Genomic DNA, 19,448 nt, shown 5'->3' with positions numbered 1-19,448 from the left:
GGACACACAGTCAGACAGACAGGCAGACAGACAGATGGACAGACAGGTACCTACCTGTGTAATAGTGTCGGTATCGAGCACTTTAACAGGACAAGGCTGAACCTCGACTCCGTTCTTCACCAACACTGTCAGAGTCTGAGGGACAGAGACAGGTACAGAGACAGAGAGACAGTTACTAGGACAGTGGACAGTACATGTCTCACAGCATATATTTTCATCTGTTGTCCCTGAGTGTTGTTGGACAGACAGACAGACAGACAGGTGTCCATGTCCAGATGAAAATGTTAAAGAACACAGCAGCGAGCTTCTGTTGCTGTTGCACAATACATCACGTTGCCTTGTTGTCCGTTATGACTGACTTGTATTGCCAGGTGTGCCCAGGTATGCCTATTTGTGTGTGTTGCCATGGTTACCACTGAGCAGTAGTCGATGTCCTCTCGCAGCAGGTGGCTGTCATTCAGCGTTCGTTTGGCTTTACCGGTCACCGTGTCAACGGGTCCTTTATCCACCTGATACTTTATGGCTCTGTAGAGCATGTAGAGAGGCTCCCCCGCCACCTCCTGACAGACAGACAGACGGACGGACAGACAGAGTGACAGACAGGTGAGGGTGAGACGAGTGTGTGTGTGTGTGTGTGTGTGTGGGGGGGGGGGGGGCAGACAGATTTACCTTGAGGAAGGAGTAGAGACAGATGGACATCCAGTTGGTCAGCATCTTCTCTACAACTGTCTCTGTCCTGCGACACAGACGGACAGACAGACGGACAGAGAGTGGTGCAGGGGTAGGTTCTTAGTACCAATGTTTGTTATATGCAAATCTACTCACAGTTCAATGACATTTCCTGAATGAGAACTGCTGTCTGCAGTTCACACATTTAACAGATGAAGGTGAGTTTGTTTTACATACCGGCGTAGCATGAGTTTGGGGTTCTTGGCAACGTACTGCTGGACCAGGTCCTGCAGCAGACTCTTCATGACCTCGGTGAAATACTCCAGCTTATCGTGCAGGGCCATAGTGAGCAGACTGGCAACGTAACCTCGGTCTCTCTGAGAGAAACCCTGCTGGGCCTCCAGAGTGTGGATGAACTGAGAGACAGAGACAGAACAGACCGTCACCTGCAGGTCCACCTGGTTACATCAGCATCACATGACCCTCGTCTCGCCCCCCCCCACACCCACCCTGGTGAGGAAGAGTCGGTTGTTGAGCAGGTTGTTGAGCTGTTGGAGGCCCTGCTCCACAGTCTGCCTCCTGGACTCCGGGAGGTCCAGCTGGCGGCTCAGCGGCGCCACCTGCTGGCCAGGGAAGAAGACTCTCTCTGCATACGTCCTGTAGTCCAGCAGGGGGAGTCCTGGTCCTCCTACATCACTGCTCAGGTCCATCATCTCAGTCATCAGGTCTGAACACAGACAAGACGAACACCAAGAGGAGGATGTTACAGCTGGAGGCAGCGCCTGGCCTCCAGGCTCAAAGAAACTAGAATTACCGCCTTGTGTACATGCATGTCTGTGAAAACATGGACGCCTCATACACATCACGCTACTCCTGAATGAAACACCTGCTGAGACTGAACCATCTGTAGCTTTTTGGTGCATCTGAATTAAAACCACGTACCAGTGAACTCTTTGCGACACTGGTCTCCCACGTTGATCTCCAGAGTTTCCAGCTGCAGTAAAACCTTCTTATAATCTCTGAGAGCCTGTTTACTCTTCCTCCTGCAGACACAAACACACAAACAGGAAGTCATGTGGATCATAACGAACTCTTCCTGTTGTGGCCGCTCATCACAAACTCACACTGTACCTGTACATGAGGATGACGACCAGCACTGACAGGATGATGACGGCTGCTCCCGCCCCCAGACCAATCTGAGCAGCCAATGGGACGACAGGCAGAGAATCACTGTCGTACTGAACCAAGCCCAGGTCCACCTCCAGGTTCCCCATGAACACCTGACAGACAGACAGACAGACAGACAGAAAGAGAGACAGACAGAGAATATTTTAATGAGCTTTGATGGGTTCACACAAAACATAAACCTCACGGGTGAATTTATGCTAAATTTGTGCTTAATTTGGGGCTATAATTGTGCAAAATTTGATGCTATAGTTTGCGGTAAATTTGGGCAAAATTTGGAGCTACGTTTATGCTAAATGTGGGGAAAATTTTGGGCTAAAATTGTGCAAACTTTGGAGCTATATTTGTGTCACATTTGGGCAACATTTGTGCTAACTTTTGCTCGAGTTGAGTATTACCTTGAGGCTGGGCAGCTGGTTGCTGTCATCCACACTCATTGGTTGGGTCTCTGGAGGTTCACAGTACAGGTGAGTGTTGTCCAGAGTTTTCACTTCACACTCCTGATCTCCGAGTCGAGCTGTCACTTCCTGTCTGGATATGGCTCTGGTCAGGTCCTGACCCTGAAGGTCGCCATGGAAACACAGACATGTTTTATTGTGTCAGTCAGTCAGGGAACAGAGAGGGTGGCGGTCAGTGGATAAGTTACCTCCACAGCGATCACTCCTCCTGGTTTGAAGCGATATGGAGCGTCTGGATCGTCTTTGTTCAGAGGGAAGAACTCCGGGTTTGGATAATACGTGAAGCTTTTACCCTGAGAGACAGACAGGGAGACAGACAGACAGGTGGAGACAGACAGGTGTTTCAATCAGACCCTTATCATCACTGTGAAGCATCTTAAAGACTGTGTGTCTGCAGTTGATTTTAACACCATGTCGCAGACAGACAGACAGACAGACAGGTACCTTGATGGTCTCATAGTGGACTCGGACATTGTCCAGCTGGAACCAGACACCCTTCACTTTGACATCTTGGGACACCGAGGGGGTCAGACAGGTCATCTGAGAGGACGACTGGACGGCGCAGCGCTCTGACACCTGAGAGACAGACAGACAGACAGACAGACAGACAGACAGGTGGAGGGACAGAGACAGGATCATTATTCAGGATGACCTTTGACCCTGTCTGTCTTGTCTCTGGCTCCAGCTAATCTCTGATTGGCTGGTTGATCTTACGGTTGTCATGGTGCTGTTGAAGACCAGCTGCTGCTTGGCGGTGAGCAGAGCCAATCGTTTCCTCCGTTTCACCCTCTGGATCTCCACAGGCTCCACCCACACCGATATGACTGGCTGCTGCACGACGCCCAGGTTCCTGCCGGTCACCATGACGACACGCCCGCCTCTGAGGACAGGAAGTCGTCACCTTGTTAGGACATTGATTTGAGTCATAAGATAATTGATTATTGATCAGTGATCAGGTTCTTACGCATAGAAGCTCTCTGCAGGTGTGGCGTCAGTGATGACGGGGTCGTCAAGGTAACGGAAGGTGACGTTGGGAACGGTTCTCTCCGCTTTACCAAACAGAACCCGAAGTGGAACCTCACTGGTCTGAGAACTGGAACCAGTCTGACACACCAACTGGGTGTCAGTCACCTCCTCCACACTGAGGAGACAAGGACGTTTCCAGCAGGTGGAGCCAGAGATTAATGAATAAGCTCTGTTACACTGAACTGTGGATGGTAGTAGTGCTGACATGAAGCCATGGCAGTAGCAGTATCAGTAGTAGTAATATTAGCAGTGCTAACAGTAGTAGTATTACTCACATGTAGCAGGGTTGGGGTCCCAGGAAGGCGCTCAGGTCGGACTTCTGTCCCGTCAGCAGCTGTCGTCCTCTAATTGTAAGTCTTGTTCCTCCAGAGACCGGACCTTTATCAGGAACCAGATCCAGGAGCTGAGGGTCCTGAAGACACACAGAGGAGACGTATATTTAAAAACACTGTGATGGGTGAAAGCTCAACTTCAGGACCCTTAACACACTCCTGAAAGGAGCCACCTGACTCTGGGGGGGTTGCAGGTCCTGGAGACTTGGGGGGCAGTAACTCCTGGTTGATCCCAGGTGCTGGGCCGGACTAAGAATGGGACCCAAGCAGACTGTGTCCAAAGAAGCAACACAGAACTACCACTGTGTGGGCTCAATGAAGACCAAAGGCACTGCTGATCAGGTCTCAGTATGCTGGACTCTGGGTTGATAAACTCGCTGTGGGGACAGGAACCATCAGCTCTGTGATGGGAGGAGCTGGACAGACTGACGCAGGAACTAAACATATATGTAGTCACTTGGTAATAACACACAGTGTGAGTATAGAGCACCAGAGTCACAGTGAAGTTGACTTTTTTTTAAGACTTTTATTTATTTGCATATATAAATATAAAACAAAACAAATACATATCTCTCTTGGTAGGGAGGAAGATAAGGAAATGTGCAGGTGAAGTCAGAAACCCGAAAGGCTTATAGAGTGACCTCACTTTGACCTAATAATAATTTAAGCAAAGAAAATAAATAATATTGGCAAACCTTGTGTGAGGTAGAGAGAGAGAATAGAAAAAAACCCAAAACCTAATAATAATAGTAATAATAGTAATAATAGTGGTAACACTAAATAAATAAAGGGAAAAAATCATATTAAAAAAAAGTGATACAGAAAAATTAAGTTACAGTGTGGTACTAGGGAAGACAAAATTGGACAGTCAAACCAACAACTGTGAAGCTCCCAGTTGACCTTTGACCTGATAAAAATGTCAACATTTTATCCTGTTGCTTGTGTGAAATTTTGTTATAATCAGTGTATGAATTCTTGAGAAAGGCCAAAAACATGTTTTGTGAATCTCCCAGTGACCTCTGAGGTCGGTTCATTTTTGAGTCAAAGTGGATGTTTGTGTCAAATTTGGAAAAACAAAACAAAAAAACAATCCCTCAAGGTGTTCTTGAGATATTGTGTTAACAAGAATGAGATGAATGCCAGGTCACAGTGATCTTGACCTTTGGCCACCAAAATCTAAACAGTTAATTGTTGAGTCCAAGTAAACGTTTGTGTCAAATTTGGAAAAAACATTCTCTTCAGGTGTCCTTGAGATGTCACACTCACAAGAATGAAACAGACAAGGTCACTGTGACCTTGACCTTTGACCTATGAACACTGATATCTCGTCAGTTCATTGTTAAGTCAAAGTGGATGTTTGTGCCAAATTTGAAGAAATTTCCCCCAGGTGTTTTTGAGATAGTGTTCACAAGGATGAGATGAATGCACGGTCACAGTCATCTTGACCCTAACCAAAGTCTAATCAGACCAACACTGAGTCCAAGTGAACGTTTGTGCCAAAAAAAAAAAAAAAAAAAAAATGCTCAAGGTGTTCTTGAGATATCACGTTCACAAGAATGAGACAGATGAATGTCACAGTGACCTTTGACTACCAAATTCTAATCAGTTCATTGTTGAGCCCAATGTTTGTGCCAAATATTAAGATTCTCTCATTCTCTCATGGCGTTCTTGAGATATTGATGTTTACAGGACGGACAGACGGCCGGCCGGATGGATGGACAACCCGAAAACATAATGCCTCCGACCTCAGCTATCACCGGCGGGGAGTCATAGAAACCCGTGTACGTGTGGACGAGGCCTCAGAGAACAGGTTCAAAGGACTCACCTGAGGTCACAGTGAGAACGGCCAGGACACCTGTCACGCACCTGATAGGTGAAGATCTGTGTTGACCTTCCAGGTGGAGTTGTTCCCACGGTAACCAGCACAGGCCCCTCCCTCGGCTTCCCACTGGACTGCAGCTCACACACAACCCTGAACACACACACACACACACACACACAGGTCAACGCAGGTTATTCAGAATCGTGTGTGTGTGTGTGTGTGTGTGTGTGTGTGTGTGTGCGTTTTACCTGGTAGAAATCTGGTATCCTTCAGGTTGGGGCGTACACTGAACACCTGCCACTGTGACTCCGCCCAACACATCCTGGTACTTCATGCCCAGGTTGGACCCTGTGATGGTCACCATGACTCCGCCCTCCAGAGGACCAGAGATGGGAAGCACCTGCAGACAGACAGATTGAAGGTTTCCATGGCAACAAACGAGACCTCTACAAACGGACTGAGCCATCATTAGACGCACCTGTGTGATCAGAGGAGGCGGGCAGGTGTCTGCAGGTCCACTGGTACAGGACTGGTTGTAGACGCAGCTGGGGGCGGGGCTTCCTGAGCACCAAACGCAGCCGTACTCCTCCGGCACCGCCCTGCACTGTGAGCAATCTGATTGGCCGGCTGAGCAGTCGTACAGCTGGACTGAAGAAGCCAGAAAACAAAAATCAGCCAATGAAATTTACACACACACACACACACACACACACACACACTCTCTCTCTCTCTCTCAGGTGAGGTTCTTACGTTGGAGGCCAGGTGAGGTGTCGATGCGTCTCTCTCCTCTACGCAGGTAGACAGCAGTGGAGTACTGAAGCTGACTGACAGCATACTGAAACTACAGAGAGAAGGGCAGGTGGAGACAGGTGGAGACAGACAGGTGGAGACAGACAGGTGGAGACAGGTGGAGACAGACAGGTGGAGACAGGTAGAGACAGAGGGACAGACAGGTGGAGACAGGTAGAGACAGACAGGTGGAGACAGAGGGACAGACAGGTGGAGACAAAGGGACAGACAGGTAGAGACAGACAGGTGGAGACAGAGGGACAGACAGGTGGAGACAGGCAGAGACAGACAGGTGGAGACAGAGGGACAGACAGGTGGAGACAGGCAGAGACAGACAGGTGGAGACAGAGGGACAGACAGGTAGAGACAGACAGGTGGAGACAGAGGGACAGACAGGTGGAGACAGGTAGAGACAGACAGGAGGAGACAGATAGAGACAGACAGGTGGAGACAGGTAGAGACAGACAGGTGGAGACAGAGGGACAGACAGGTAGAGACAGACAGGTGGAGACAGAGGGACAGACAGGTAGAGACAGACAGGTGGAGACAGACAGGTGGAGACAGAGGGACAGACAGGTAGAGACAGACAGGTGGAGACAGAGGGACAGACAGGTAGAGACAGACAGGTGGAGACAGAGGGACAGACAGGTGGAGACAGAGGGACAGACAGGTAGAGACAGACAGGTGGAGACAGAGGGACAGACAGGTAGAGACAGACAGGTGGAGACAGGTAGAGACAGACAGGTGGAGACAGAGGGACAGACAGGTGGAGACAGACAGGTGGAGACAGAGGGACAGACAGGTAGAGACAGACAGGTGGAGACAGAGGGACAGACAGGTAGAGACAGACAGGTAGAGACAGACAGGTGGAGACAGAGGGACAGACAGGTAGAGACAGACAGGTAGAGACAGACAGGTGGAGACAGAGGGACAGACAGGTGGAGTCAGACAGGTGGAGACAGAGGGACAGACAGGTAGAGACAGACAGGTAGAGACAGACAGGTGGAGACAGAGGGACAGACAGGTGGAGACAGACAGGTGGAGACAGAGGGACAGACAGGTAGAGACAGACAGGTGGAGACAGAGGGACAGACAGGTAGAGACAGACAGGTGGAGACAGACAGGTGGAGACAGAGGGACAGACAGGTAGAGACAGACAGGTGGAGACAGAGGGACAGACAGGTAGAGACAGACAGGTGGAGACAGAGAGACAGACAGGTAGAGACAGACAGGTAGAGACAGACAGGTGGAGACAGAGGGACAGACAGGTAGAGACAGACAGGTGGAGACAGAGGGACAGACAGGTAGAGACAGACAGGTAGAGACAGACAGGTGGAGACAGAGGGACAGCAGCATTAATACAGAGACGTGTCCTGTTCAGACTCACAGGTGGAGATCTGCAACAGTTTGGATCAACATGAAACAAATGATTTCTGATTCAGCGTTAACACTTTGTGCTATGTAGCATTAGCATTAGCATTAGCATTATGTTACCTGGTGTGGGCTGCAGGTGAAGGTGTGTGTGTTGTCATGTGTTTTCTCTACAGCTGCCGTCAGATTAAACTGAACTCCTTCGATTTCCACCACACACACATACTGAGCTTCATCCTGCACACAGACACATTATACAGATTATTATACGTCACAAAGAGATCGTGGCGATACACACAGATTATAAAGACTGTAGTGTTTTTCCTGAGTGCTGCCATCGTGTGTTTAACTGTTGTTGATGAGCAGAGGTCGCACACAGCTGTTCAGTGTGTCTGCGCTGAGCTTCACAGCTACACTGCTGTGTCTCTGTGGCGCCCCCCACAGGACAGGACACTCTCCTGCCCCCTGTGTGACACGCACTCAAACAGCCCATCATTAACAGCAGCTGGTCTCACCGTGTACACGTCCAGGTTTCGTCCCCGCAGCACCACAGTGGTGCTCAGACCCAACGGCACCAAGGCAGAACTCTGCAGGGCGAAGACCAGAGGACAGGACGTGGGACCAGGAGAGTCCTGCAGACAGACAGGGGACAGAGTGAGACACAGAGACAGACAGACAGACAGACAGACAGGCTGTCTCTTACCCTCTGGTTGAGGATGATGTGTTGATTGGGACAGCTGTGGTTGTGAGTACAGAGCTGATCCAGAGGACACCAGTTACACCTCCACACACTGTTGACACAGGCCAGACACCTGCAACACACCATCATCATCATCATCATCATCAGTAACATGTATCATAATTATGGTGTACTGGTTAAACAGAGTGTGTGATGGTGTCTTACTGGGAGCTCTGGTTCAGGCGGCTCACAGCTCCACAGTCGTAGAAGGTCAGGTTTCCCGTGGTAATGGTCACATGACCAAACATCAGTGACACAGGCAGGATCATGTGATCTGCAGAGAAACAGGAACAGGAAGTGAGAGACCCTCAGCGGTCGACCCTGAGACTGGACTGATCAGCTGTTTACTCACCACTTCCTGTCAGCATGGGTGGGAGGAGCTCTGGGGCAGGTGATTGACAGGTGATGCTGGTGCCTGTGACAATGGCGGGCTGGGGTGGGAGGAGGCCGAAGACACAGGACAGAGACTCCGCCTCTGTGAGGGCAGGAAGCTGGACGACTGACAGGGTTACCTTGGAGACAAACATGTAAACAAAGAGATGGATGTGATTATTGATTACTGATTGGCTGACAGGTTCAGGTGTGACTGATCTGAGCACAAGTCAATACTTAACAACATACCTGTGTCTGCTCGTCTTTGCTCTGATTGGCTGGCTGCAGGCTCTGCACCGTCACACACTGATTGGTTGGTTCAAAGCTCCAGAGCCAATGGTTGGGCTGCGCGTGGCGCTGACACTGATGTTTACGGGAACATCTGTACAAAACAATAACTCGGTCAGTGAGACAAACACGTAACTCCGCCCACAAACTCCAGGCTCAGAATGATGTCACAGAGCTAAGTGACATCACCTGTGGGTCGCCACAGATCAGACAGACGGACAGGTGGACCTACCTCCCCTCCAGGACACACCAGCCACAGTACGGGTCTCTGACAGCGAGACAGGACTGACAGTCTGTCTGTCTCTCACATGATGAGACGGGAACCTTTGTCAGCTGAGACACAGACAGGAACAGATCAGAGGTCAGTGTTCATGTTTACTTTTAAATAAAGTACAGACAGACAGACAGACAGACAGACAGGTCTCACCCTGCTGCTGGTTAAAACATAAACATGCTGCTGGCTGTCGTCCAATAGGAGGTCAGCGCTGACGGCACTGCTGCTGTCCACTAACACACTGCCGTACAGGTCACCTGACCCATCAGAGTGCACCAACACCTGCAACACACACACACACACACACAGGTTAACAACAGACCTGTTTGTATGGGAGAATATTAAACATCATCAGTCTAGAGAGAAGACCAATCTGTGCACAGATGGTTGGCGTTAGACCTCGCAGGGTCATCGTCATCATCATCATCATCATCATCATCATCAGTGCACACAGTGTTCGGTGTGCTCACACTCAGCTCGTGTCGTTCAGACAGGACCTAACAGATCAGGTGTGGATCAGGTAGTGACCATGGATGTATTGAGAGACCTGGATACAGTTGGTCAGTGGTGGATGAAGACTCTTGAAAGCTGGCACATGACAGGCACACCAGTAGTGCCCAGCTACCCTGGAAACTGCAGTGCGACTGTTTGTCACTATGAAAACTGACTTCAAAATCCAGCGCTCCTGCTGACAGCCTGACAGCGACACTTACCACACCTTCACAAACACCGCCAAAGAAGAACCTGACACAGTCTGCTGTTGCAGCAACAAGCTGCCACCAGGTGGAGCTGCATCTCCCAACAACTCCACCTGTATAACCAAACTGTGGAGGAACATCATGACCAGTGTGTGTGTGTGTGTGTGTGTGTGTGTGTGTGTATGTTTGTGTCAGCTGGGATCTGATTCATACTCTGTAAACGGTGGCGGAGTCAGACTCAACTCACCACGGTGTTACTCTGTGTGTGTGTGTGTTAATGAGGTCTAATCCTGCCTTAGAGCCTCAGCGAGGTAAACAGCAGAGCTTTGATTCTTCCTGTTAATATTTAATATCTCACACACACACACACACACACACACACTGTATGTGTGTTGTTTTGTTGATGAAGAGCTGCAGGCAACAAGCTGCTCACTGTTCACCGTGTGTGTGTGTGTGTGTGTGTGTGTGTGTGTGTGTGTGTGTGTGTGTTGATGTGTGTCCTGACAAACAGGCGTTTAGCTTGGGGCGGTAGTGGGGCGGGGGGGGGGGTCTCACAGGGGAGCGTGCTCAGACTCTTGTTGTTGATTGGTTATTGGTCCCCCAGGTGCACTCTGTGTAAGGATCCAGGAGAAAGTCCCTGAAACATTCACTGTGTGTGTGTTGTTGTTGTTGTTGTTGTTGTTCTCTTCACAGACAAACACAAACAGGAAACAGCTGATTCCTTCCTTCAGGCTCAGAGAAACATTCACTACTGAGGCTGCCCAGTGAAACCAGTCCAACCACAGTCTGGTCTGATGGTGTCTGGGCAGCAGGTGGGGGGGTCGGGGCCTCGCTCAGGGGCCCCTCAGAGGGACATGGGGGGGGGGGGGGGCTAACAGACCCCTGAAATATTGATAACACAATGTCGATGCCTGATTTAATGAGGCATTCTGTTTCACTGCAGCAGCCGTGTGTTTAATCTTTGAGACAAACGAGCTGCCTGCAGGAACGACCAGTGTGTGCGCATGTTTACAGCTGAAACTACAAAGCATTAATGAAAACACAGGAATCTTAAAGTGCTCTGCTGAAAAACCTGAAAACTGAGATGTCAAACTGTCAAAGTTATAAGCTGAACTGTGTTTTCTAAAGCCGCTCAGAGCTAAAATATACTGCAGGAAACACATGGGAAATGGGGAAATAGTTAGCTTAAAGACTGGAAACAGGGTGAAACCGTTAGCTTAGCTTAGCATAAAGACCACATGCAGGGGCAAACAATTAGCTTAGACTGGAAACGGGGAAACGTAGCTTAGCTCTGCATAAAAACTAGAAACTCGGAAACAGTTAGCTTAGCACAAAATGGGGGAAACATTTAGCTTAGCATTAAGACTGGATATGGGCAGCCAGTTAGTTTAGCATAAATTCTAAAAATGGGCAAACAGTGACCTTAGCATAAAAACAGGAAAGGGGGAAATAGTTAGCTTAGCTTAAAGACTAGAAATGGAGGAAACAGTCAGCATTGGATAGCATAAAGATTGAACACAGGGGGAAACAGTTAGCTTAGCATAAAGGCTGCAAAGGTGTGTCCAGTGGAGCTGCTGTGTGTGTGTCACACTGACAGGTTATAAAGATGATATATCAGATATTATATTACACTCAGTGAGGTCATCACCTTGTGCAGTCGTCCCTCTCGGTCTCCCAGGAAGGCGATGGTGTGCCCTGCCTCTGTTGCCGTGGTGACAGCAGTCAGCTGGGTGGTGGCGGTGAAGGTAGGTATGGCCGGGAGTGGCACAGTGCTGGCGATGGGGTTCGGCGTGTGTTCTCCCCCACAGGGGTACTCTTTCACAGATTCCTGAGAGAGGTGATGAAGCTACGTTAGCATTTTCCATCTCTGCATGTTTAATGGAGATAGTAACAGCAATCATATCATAATGATAATAATACTAATAATAATGAACTTTGTTTATTCAGCAGAAGCTCAATGTGTTTATAAAATAAAAAGTTTAAAATAGAATACATTTAAAAACAGGAAGTAAACTAATAAATAGTTAAACAAGTTAAACATAAAGCATCATCTGAACCGTGACTGAAGTAAAACACACTACATGTCCAAAAGTGTGTAGTGTGTACATATATATGTATATGTATATATGTATACTGTATGTAAACCTATACACAGTCTCTCGTGAGCACGCTCTGTGGGCCCAGAAACAGCCAGCAGCACTCAGTTACAGCGTTCAGCAGGTCTTTACTCTTTAAACGACAGACCAGGACCAACAGACCAAAGTAAACTGCTGCGTGAGGACGAGACTGTCCACATACTTTTGGACACATAGAGTGAAGTCATGTTACAGATCTGATCAGGTTCATTATATCAAAGACGTCAGAGTTTGTTTCTATTCGTCTGTTTGATTCATTTTCTGCACGAACATTTCCACTGTTTAATCTGTGTGTGTGTGTGTGTGTGTGTCATATGTGGGTCAGATCAGTTTTACCAGCTGTGTTTGAGTGACAGCTGTCTCATGATAAATCCAGCTGCTGAAGATAACAGCTCTAATCCCCCCACCACACACACACACACACACACACACAGTATTAAGGTCAGCAGTGAGTTCTTACCAAACCATCTGCTAATCTGTGATGTCATTATAGTCACCTGCCTCCTTACATACACACGTACCTATCATCCACCTGTTTACGTGAGACAGGAAACTCTGTGTGTGTGTGTGTGTGTGTGTGTGTGTGTGTGTGTGTTTACCTTTGGTAGTTTGAGACATTTTGATGACACAGCGTATTCGATGTAGGCCTCTTCCTGTCCGCTGCTGCCTCGCCCTCCCTCTGTGTAACACACCTTCTGTGCTCTCTGCAGCATGGCGTCCAGCTCCGCCATCCCATAAACACACAGTGCTGAGCGACCTGTGGCTACAGGTGTGGACGCCTGTCCAGCTGCCATGACGACAAACAGGGCAGGCTCACCTGAGTGGTTCCCTAACCACGCTCCCTGAGCCAGATTGTACCCGTTGCACTGCAGCGGCACCTCCACGTATGAGTAGAAGCTTCGGTCGGCGATGCAGAGCCGTGAGGCGTACGTCCGGTACTCCTTCTTGTGCCACATGTCCCGCCGAGAGAACAGGAAGTACACGTGGGTGCCGTGGGCGACAGCCTTCACAAAGTGGTTGTTATACTCAGAGTAACTCCCTACAACGAGTTTTCCAAGTTCCTCCTCCTGAGAGAACGCACGGCGAGGTGGCACCACTGGGAACAGACGCCGCGTTGTGATTGGTGGGATATCACCAGGACCTTTACTGGTGTAGCCTCGACCAACCAGCATCAAACGCAGGACACCACCAGCCCCACCCCCTTCCTGTTTGGTCTCTGTTGTTATCACCACGGCCACGGTGGAGACTCGAGGGTCGTTGGCAGCAACGTACTGAGTGTCGACGGGGTTGGAGGTCTGATAGATGAGCTGAGAGATGTTGGAAAGACTCCTGCAGGACCAGAGAAGAAGAAATTACTCTGTTGTTTCAGCTAGTCCAAGCTAGCATGATGTTAACATGGTGATAACATGAAGTGAACATGATGTTAACATGGTGATAACATGAAGTGAACATGATGCTAACATGGTGATCACGTGATGATGACATGGTGCTAACATAGTGATACCCTAATGCTAAAGTGGTGATAACATGATGATAACATGAAGCGAACATGATGCTAAAATGGTGTTAGCATAATGCTAACGTGGCGATAACATGATGCTGACGTGGCGATAACATGAAGCTAACATGGCGGTAACATGATGCCAACATGGTGATAACATGAATTTAAGTTAAAGTTACGACCACGCCTCCATCACGTTAACTTCATGTCAGCATCACGTTAACCTGGATCACATCATCTGAAGTGCAGATGTTAATCTGACTGAACAAGTCACAGGTTCAAACACTGACATCATCACAAAGAGCCGTTACCTCTTATCACAGATCCCCTGGTAGAGTGAACCACACACGATGAGGCTCCCTGGCTCCGCCCCCGCCTCCATCAGCAGCAGTTTGTTGTGGTTGTGAGTGGGCGTGGCCGAGGGGCAGTCCTGTGGGTTGATCGGGGGGAGGCAGTCCGGGGAGTCCATTTGAGGACCAGTCCTCACGTGGGACATCACCTCCAGGTCAGAGGTCAGCTGGTACAAGTGGTCGACCCCGCCCACGTAGAGCCGCCCCGCCCCCGGGTCCAGCACCAGATGAGAGAGGGGGGCGCCGTGTAGCTTGATGACATCAGCAGGGTGGGAGGGAGGGGGGAGGAGGAGGAGGAGGAGGAGGAGTGACGGGGGGATGGAGGAGGCCAACATGGCAGCTCCTCTTTACCTGCAACAGGTGAGACGGAGAGGCGTTAAATCTATTGATTGAATCCTTGTCACGATCTGGATCAGGAGACTGAGCGAGAACGTTCATTCATTAAACACTGACAGTAACATCAGAATATAAACACACATCGCTCAGCCAACATGACAGCAGAGTCAGAGTCTGATCCAGTTTAGACCACGCAGGGACTGAGACCAGGAAACGCTGTGGCATGGTCATTAATGACATGTATATCATCAGTGACACTTTGAGACCAACTCTCCAGCTGAAAAGCTTCAACAGGTCCAGGACCTCCTGCCCACTGATCAGATCCACAACTGACCTGACGGTGCAGGTTCTCATGGTGTGTGCTGACCAGCTGGCAGACATCTTCACAAATATTTTCACCCCCTCATTGCTCCAGTCTGAAGTCCACACATTTTAAAAAGACCACCATCGTCCCAGTCCCCCAAAACACCAGAGCCCTCTGCCTGAACGACGACCACCAAACCACCACCCAGCGGTTGGTTAGATCCTTCATCACCTCCTCCTTCCTGATCCCTCATGTTATTGCAGCGGTAGAGTTTACAGTCGTTCACTGAATAAAGAACCTGCCACATGTTTAAATACTGACACAGTTACATGTTGCTTCTGAAAATCTTCCTCAGGTTTTTAATCGACAAATTATTTTTACAGTCAATCAAATGAACATATCTAAAACACGCTCTCAGTCCCACAGAGACATGTCAAACGTCTTTTATAATCGGTTAACTCATTTATGGTTAGGGACTGTCCGTTATTTATGAGGGTGGAGGGGGTGGAGCCAAAAGTCAAATGATGTTTTCAAGCACAGGGAGGGACTTATGTCTTTTATTTTATCTTAGGGAGGGAGCATGGTTGTGTTTTGTATTTATTTCACCACCGATTTTTAAGGAAAATGCACAAAAACATGCCCTCCAAAATAAAGAAAAATAAATGAAATATAGAAAAAAAGGAAGAAAGGTATGGAAGCCATGTTTTCTTTAAAAATCATAAAGAAGAAGAAATACTTTAGTAGGGAGTTCACCATCTTTCTCAAGGACGCCTCAGCGGTGCCCAGGATGCACGCTGGCACCTCTCAGCCGCCAGATCACACTCAATGTGGGGACTTGAGCTGCTGACCCTCCGGTTCCCAACTCAGGTCCCTATGGACTGATCTACTGCCGCCCCAAAGTGATCTAACTCCACATCTTTCAACTCTTCAGTCAATGTGATGCCGATAAAGTTCGACTCTGGTGGGACTCGAACCCACAACCTTTGAATCACTTCTCTTGTGTTCAACTAGAAGTCCAACGCGCTATCCATTGCGCCACAGAGCCACACAGCTCATTTGAGGATAAAAAAGAAAACATGCAGAAACAATTAAGAAAATGACCAAAAAAAAAATACAAATACAGAAAACATGTTTTGAAAGCATGTTTCTGTCAAGATGACACTGCATATCATCCATTTTTGTGGATCACCAGACTATCACAGGGCTGACACACAGAGACAGACAACCATTCACACCTACGGACAGTTTAGAGTCACCAATTAACCTGCATGTCTTTGGACTGTGGGAGGAAGCTGGAGCACCTGGAGGAAACCCACGCTGACACAGGGAGAACATGCAAACTCCACACAAAAGGGCTCCCTCTTGGGATTGAACCAGCAACCCTCTTGCTGTGAGGCAACAGTGTTAACCACTACACCACTGTGTATATCAACCAAACAGAAATGATTGTTAGATTTTCACATTTCTGACGGTCATTGGACACATCATGTGCGAGGAACGCTTCCATCAGAAAAAAACCCATAAACACGTCTGATCTTAAAACTGATATTTCATCAAAATCACTTTATTCTACGTTTCATTTAAAATTTGGCCAAAAATAAACTGTTTGCACGACAAGAGTGAAAAATGGAGGCTTTTTTCAGCTCCAGGATTTCATCTTCAACTTTTCACTTTCAAACATCAAAGGGTAAGTTTTGAAAAATCTAATAACTCATTTATGGCGGAGGGAGGGTCATGGGTTTCCCTCCAGTCACTCGGGAGGGTCAAGGAAAAAAAACATCTCAGCCATCCTGCTTCTCTGATAAATAAAGAACCATCCCTAACAAAAACCAAATCTTCCCATCTAAGAGGCTGAAACTGGAGAATGTTTGGAGGAATAACTGGACCTCTCTGACAGTGATGAAGGATTTAACTCTGACAGGACAGAAACTGATGTGAGGTGAAAACTTTGATTCACACCTGAGCAGGTGAAGCCCGGCCCTGCGGATGCCCTGCAGCCCGTCTGCTACTGCTTCTCTGTCAAGTTATTAATAAAATATTTCCCTCTGATGGTCAAACTGTGGTTGCCTGTAGTAACGTTACCATGGCAACACACCCGTAGCCATGGCAACGCAGTGAAACTCAAACTCAAACCTCCGGTGGGTTGGTTCCTGACAGAGTGGAGACTGACTGGGTTTTTAAACTGGTGTCACACTGGTTTCAGTATATTCTCCATCTCATTTCCTGAAGCCTCTGTTAACCCCCCCACCCCCCGCAGGGTTAGGGTTAGGGTTAGGGTTAACCCAACCTGCCTTGGGGGGTGTGACGCAGCTGATTGCTGTGTCGGCCTCTAACCTGCGGAGTGCCCCAGGGTTCAGCTCTGGGACCGGTTCTTTTTCCTTTATACAGCCAAAGGTTCTTTTACTACAGTCATCTTATAATGGTTTTAAACCAGGAATCAGTCAACAGGCTGCAGTGAGGACAAAGAGCTGCTGATCGATCACCTGATCACATTTATTTATCACTTTCTTTCCCTGGAGCTTCACAGACATCACCTGACATCATGTGACTCAGCTGAGATGACGTGGATTATTGACACTGCTTTGTATGTATCTCATTGTGTCTCATTTACATCATCTGCATGTAAGGTGGTGCAGTGATGGATGCAGTGGTGGGTGGAGCCTCTGGGGGGCGCTGACGGCTCTGTGCGCACACACACTCGTCTCTTACTAAACACTATTCATCTCTCTCTCTCCTGTTTGACTCCTGCTTACTCGACCGTCCCTCCCTCCTGCTGTGTGTTGGTTCAGACTGAAACTCGCTGTTTAACTCGCCCCAGTGCATGCTGGGAAACACCCAGAGAGGCCTCAGGACACACACACACGCACACACACACACACACACACACAGTCAGTGTGTCCGTATGGTAATAACTTCCTCCTTCAGCCTGACGGAGACACAGAGGGTCATCTATTATTCATTGAGCAGAAGAGACGGACGGACAGAGAGAGACAGACAGAGAGACAGACAGAGAGACAGACAGAGAGAGAGAGAGACAGGCAGCTGTAGGGTGTCAGTAAGTAAAGACAGTTTAAACAATAAGAGACAATGAGATTAGGGACTGTTCTTTATTTATCAGAGGAGGAGGGGCGGCTGAATGTGACTCTCTGAAGCTACAGATATAAAATGCACGACCCTCCAGCCTGTTATAATTCCAAACTCGTCAAATATCGCTGCTCAATGACTTTGGAGACACCAACACCAAAAGCCACCTTCTGTGGCAGTATGACACATCACTGGGTGGCGTCAGTTTACCCTTAGGGGCCGTACACATGCCACATTTTTTACGCCCTCAAATTCATGGGTTTCAATGTAGACGTTTGGCAGGCACACTCACCACCAGTGCGATGTCGTCACGACGTGCACGCGTTCCTGAGCGCCCATTTTTCAGGGTGCGACGGCTGCACCTTGAGATAAACCTCGAGGTAAGTTCAACTTTTGGAACGCAGCTGTGTGTATCACATGTCACATGATGAGGACCAACCAATCACAGCTGACAGACATCTTTTCTTCTTCAGTAAATACCAGTCTATGATAAATATGGAGGAGAAGGTGACCATGTTGGTGCAGAGCTGTCAGAGCGTCACATCTGTTCCACAGACAGTTTGTGTGTTAAGGTTTCTTAGCAACCTCAGACGCAACGCGCTGCTCTTAAAAGCTGGCACAGAAACGGCAAGAGGATCGACCAGCGCCCGACCTCCTGTTTACCAGGCGGTTAAAAACACAGCATGTGTACGGCCCCTTTTGCAGCGTTATGATAACCCTCTGCTGAACTGGACGGCACCTGTTGTGGTGGTAGGACACACCACTGGATGGCATCAGTTTGAAACACCACCGGTAACGATGTAATATAAGCAGCTGGAAAGTTCCTTCAGGCGAGCAGAGGAACGGCCGCTGATGGGTTCAACAAACCCTGGACTTCCACCCGGGAGGCTGCTGTTCACTTCCTGTGTGACTGTTTACAATAAATTACATTATTATCACCTCACAGACCTTTATTGTCATTCATTCATTCATCTTCTAACCGCTTCATCCACTTGAGGGTCGCGGGGGGCTGGAGCCTATCCCAGCTGACATCGGGCGAGAGGCAGGGTTCACCCTGGACAGGTCGCCAGACTATCGCAGGGCTGACACATAGAGACAGACAACCATTCACACTCACATTCACACCTACGGACAATTTAGAGACGGGGAGAACATGCAAACTCCGCACAGAAGGGCTACCACACCCGGGATCGAACCGGCAACCCTCTTGCTGTGAGGTGACGGAGCTAACCACCACACCACCATGCTGCCCCTTTATTGTCATATTAAACCAAATTTCATTGGGATATTCTTTCAGGTAAATAAAATAACTCTGCTGCTAAATCACAGTGATGCACAGGTATAACTCCTGTGAGGTCACAGTATGCAGCTGTCAGCTCACAACAAGTTACTGTAAAATAAAACAGTAACTGTGAAAGTGATGCAGCTAGGAGCCAGTAATTTACTGTAAATGCACAGTCAGATATTTTAAAGTGTAACCATGTGCTTTCTTTGCACGATAAACAAACGCTCCGTCCCAGAATATCAACAAAATGCAGCAGGACACCCAGAGTGTAACACACAGACGTGAATAGAGCTGACCGAGCAGCAATATGTGACGAGTCGGGATGAGAACAGGTGTGACCCTCCCTCCACCATAAATAAGTTATTAGATTGGTTTTTAACTGCAAACAGTTTATTTTTGGACATATATATATATAACGAGACATATAATA

General features: G+C 48.4%; 1 protein-coding gene and 1 non-coding gene across 4 annotated transcripts in view; both read right to left on the bottom strand.

Annotated features, from left to right (window-relative positions):
• The window catches only part of plxnb3 (plexin B3), an 84,814-nt gene that overhangs the window by 10,780 nt on the left and 54,586 nt on the right, over positions 1-19,448 (bottom strand). For all 3 annotated transcript variants that reach the window (XM_078169702.1, XM_033629003.2, XM_078169704.1), the window contains 28 exons: positions 13,971-14,360; positions 12,758-13,487; positions 11,672-11,851; positions 9,479-9,607; positions 9,284-9,384; positions 9,013-9,145; positions 8,744-8,903; positions 8,557-8,665; positions 8,356-8,464; positions 8,168-8,284; positions 7,776-7,889; positions 6,243-6,333; positions 5,971-6,140; positions 5,741-5,892; positions 5,537-5,642; positions 3,614-3,750; positions 3,277-3,453; positions 3,027-3,192; positions 2,757-2,888; positions 2,501-2,605; positions 2,253-2,414; positions 1,801-1,949; positions 1,612-1,712; positions 1,179-1,396; positions 907-1,085; positions 670-736; positions 414-560; positions 55-135 (listed from right to left, as the gene is read on the bottom strand). In XM_078169702.1, coding sequence (XP_078025828.1) covers positions 55-135; positions 414-560; positions 670-736; positions 907-1,085; positions 1,179-1,396; positions 1,612-1,712; positions 1,801-1,949; positions 2,253-2,414; positions 2,501-2,605; positions 2,757-2,888; positions 3,027-3,192; positions 3,277-3,453; positions 3,614-3,750; positions 5,537-5,642; positions 5,741-5,892; positions 5,971-6,140; positions 6,243-6,333; positions 7,776-7,889; positions 8,168-8,284; positions 8,356-8,464; positions 8,557-8,665; positions 8,744-8,903; positions 9,013-9,145; positions 9,284-9,384; positions 9,479-9,607; positions 11,672-11,851; positions 12,758-13,487; positions 13,971-14,344 — 4,596 coding nt within the window. In that variant the 5' untranslated portion in view covers positions 14,345-14,360. The remainder of the gene's footprint in view (positions 1-54; positions 136-413; positions 561-669; positions 737-906; positions 1,086-1,178; positions 1,397-1,611; positions 1,713-1,800; positions 1,950-2,252; positions 2,415-2,500; positions 2,606-2,756; positions 2,889-3,026; positions 3,193-3,276; positions 3,454-3,613; positions 3,751-5,536; positions 5,643-5,740; positions 5,893-5,970; positions 6,141-6,242; positions 6,334-7,775; positions 7,890-8,167; positions 8,285-8,355; positions 8,465-8,556; positions 8,666-8,743; positions 8,904-9,012; positions 9,146-9,283; positions 9,385-9,478; positions 9,608-11,671; positions 11,852-12,757; positions 13,488-13,970; positions 14,361-19,448) is intronic.
• trnar-ucu (transfer RNA arginine (anticodon UCU)) lies at positions 15,603-15,694 on the bottom strand. The gene is given in 2 exon segments: positions 15,603-15,638; positions 15,658-15,694. It is a non-coding gene; the product is annotated as a tRNA-Arg (tRNA).

This window comes from Epinephelus lanceolatus, chromosome 8, assembly GCF_041903045.1.
Source record: "Epinephelus lanceolatus isolate andai-2023 chromosome 8, ASM4190304v1, whole genome shotgun sequence".
Lineage (NCBI taxonomy): Eukaryota > Metazoa > Chordata > Actinopteri > Perciformes > Serranidae > Epinephelus > Epinephelus lanceolatus.
This window is presented reverse-complemented; position numbering and strand designations above follow the sequence as displayed.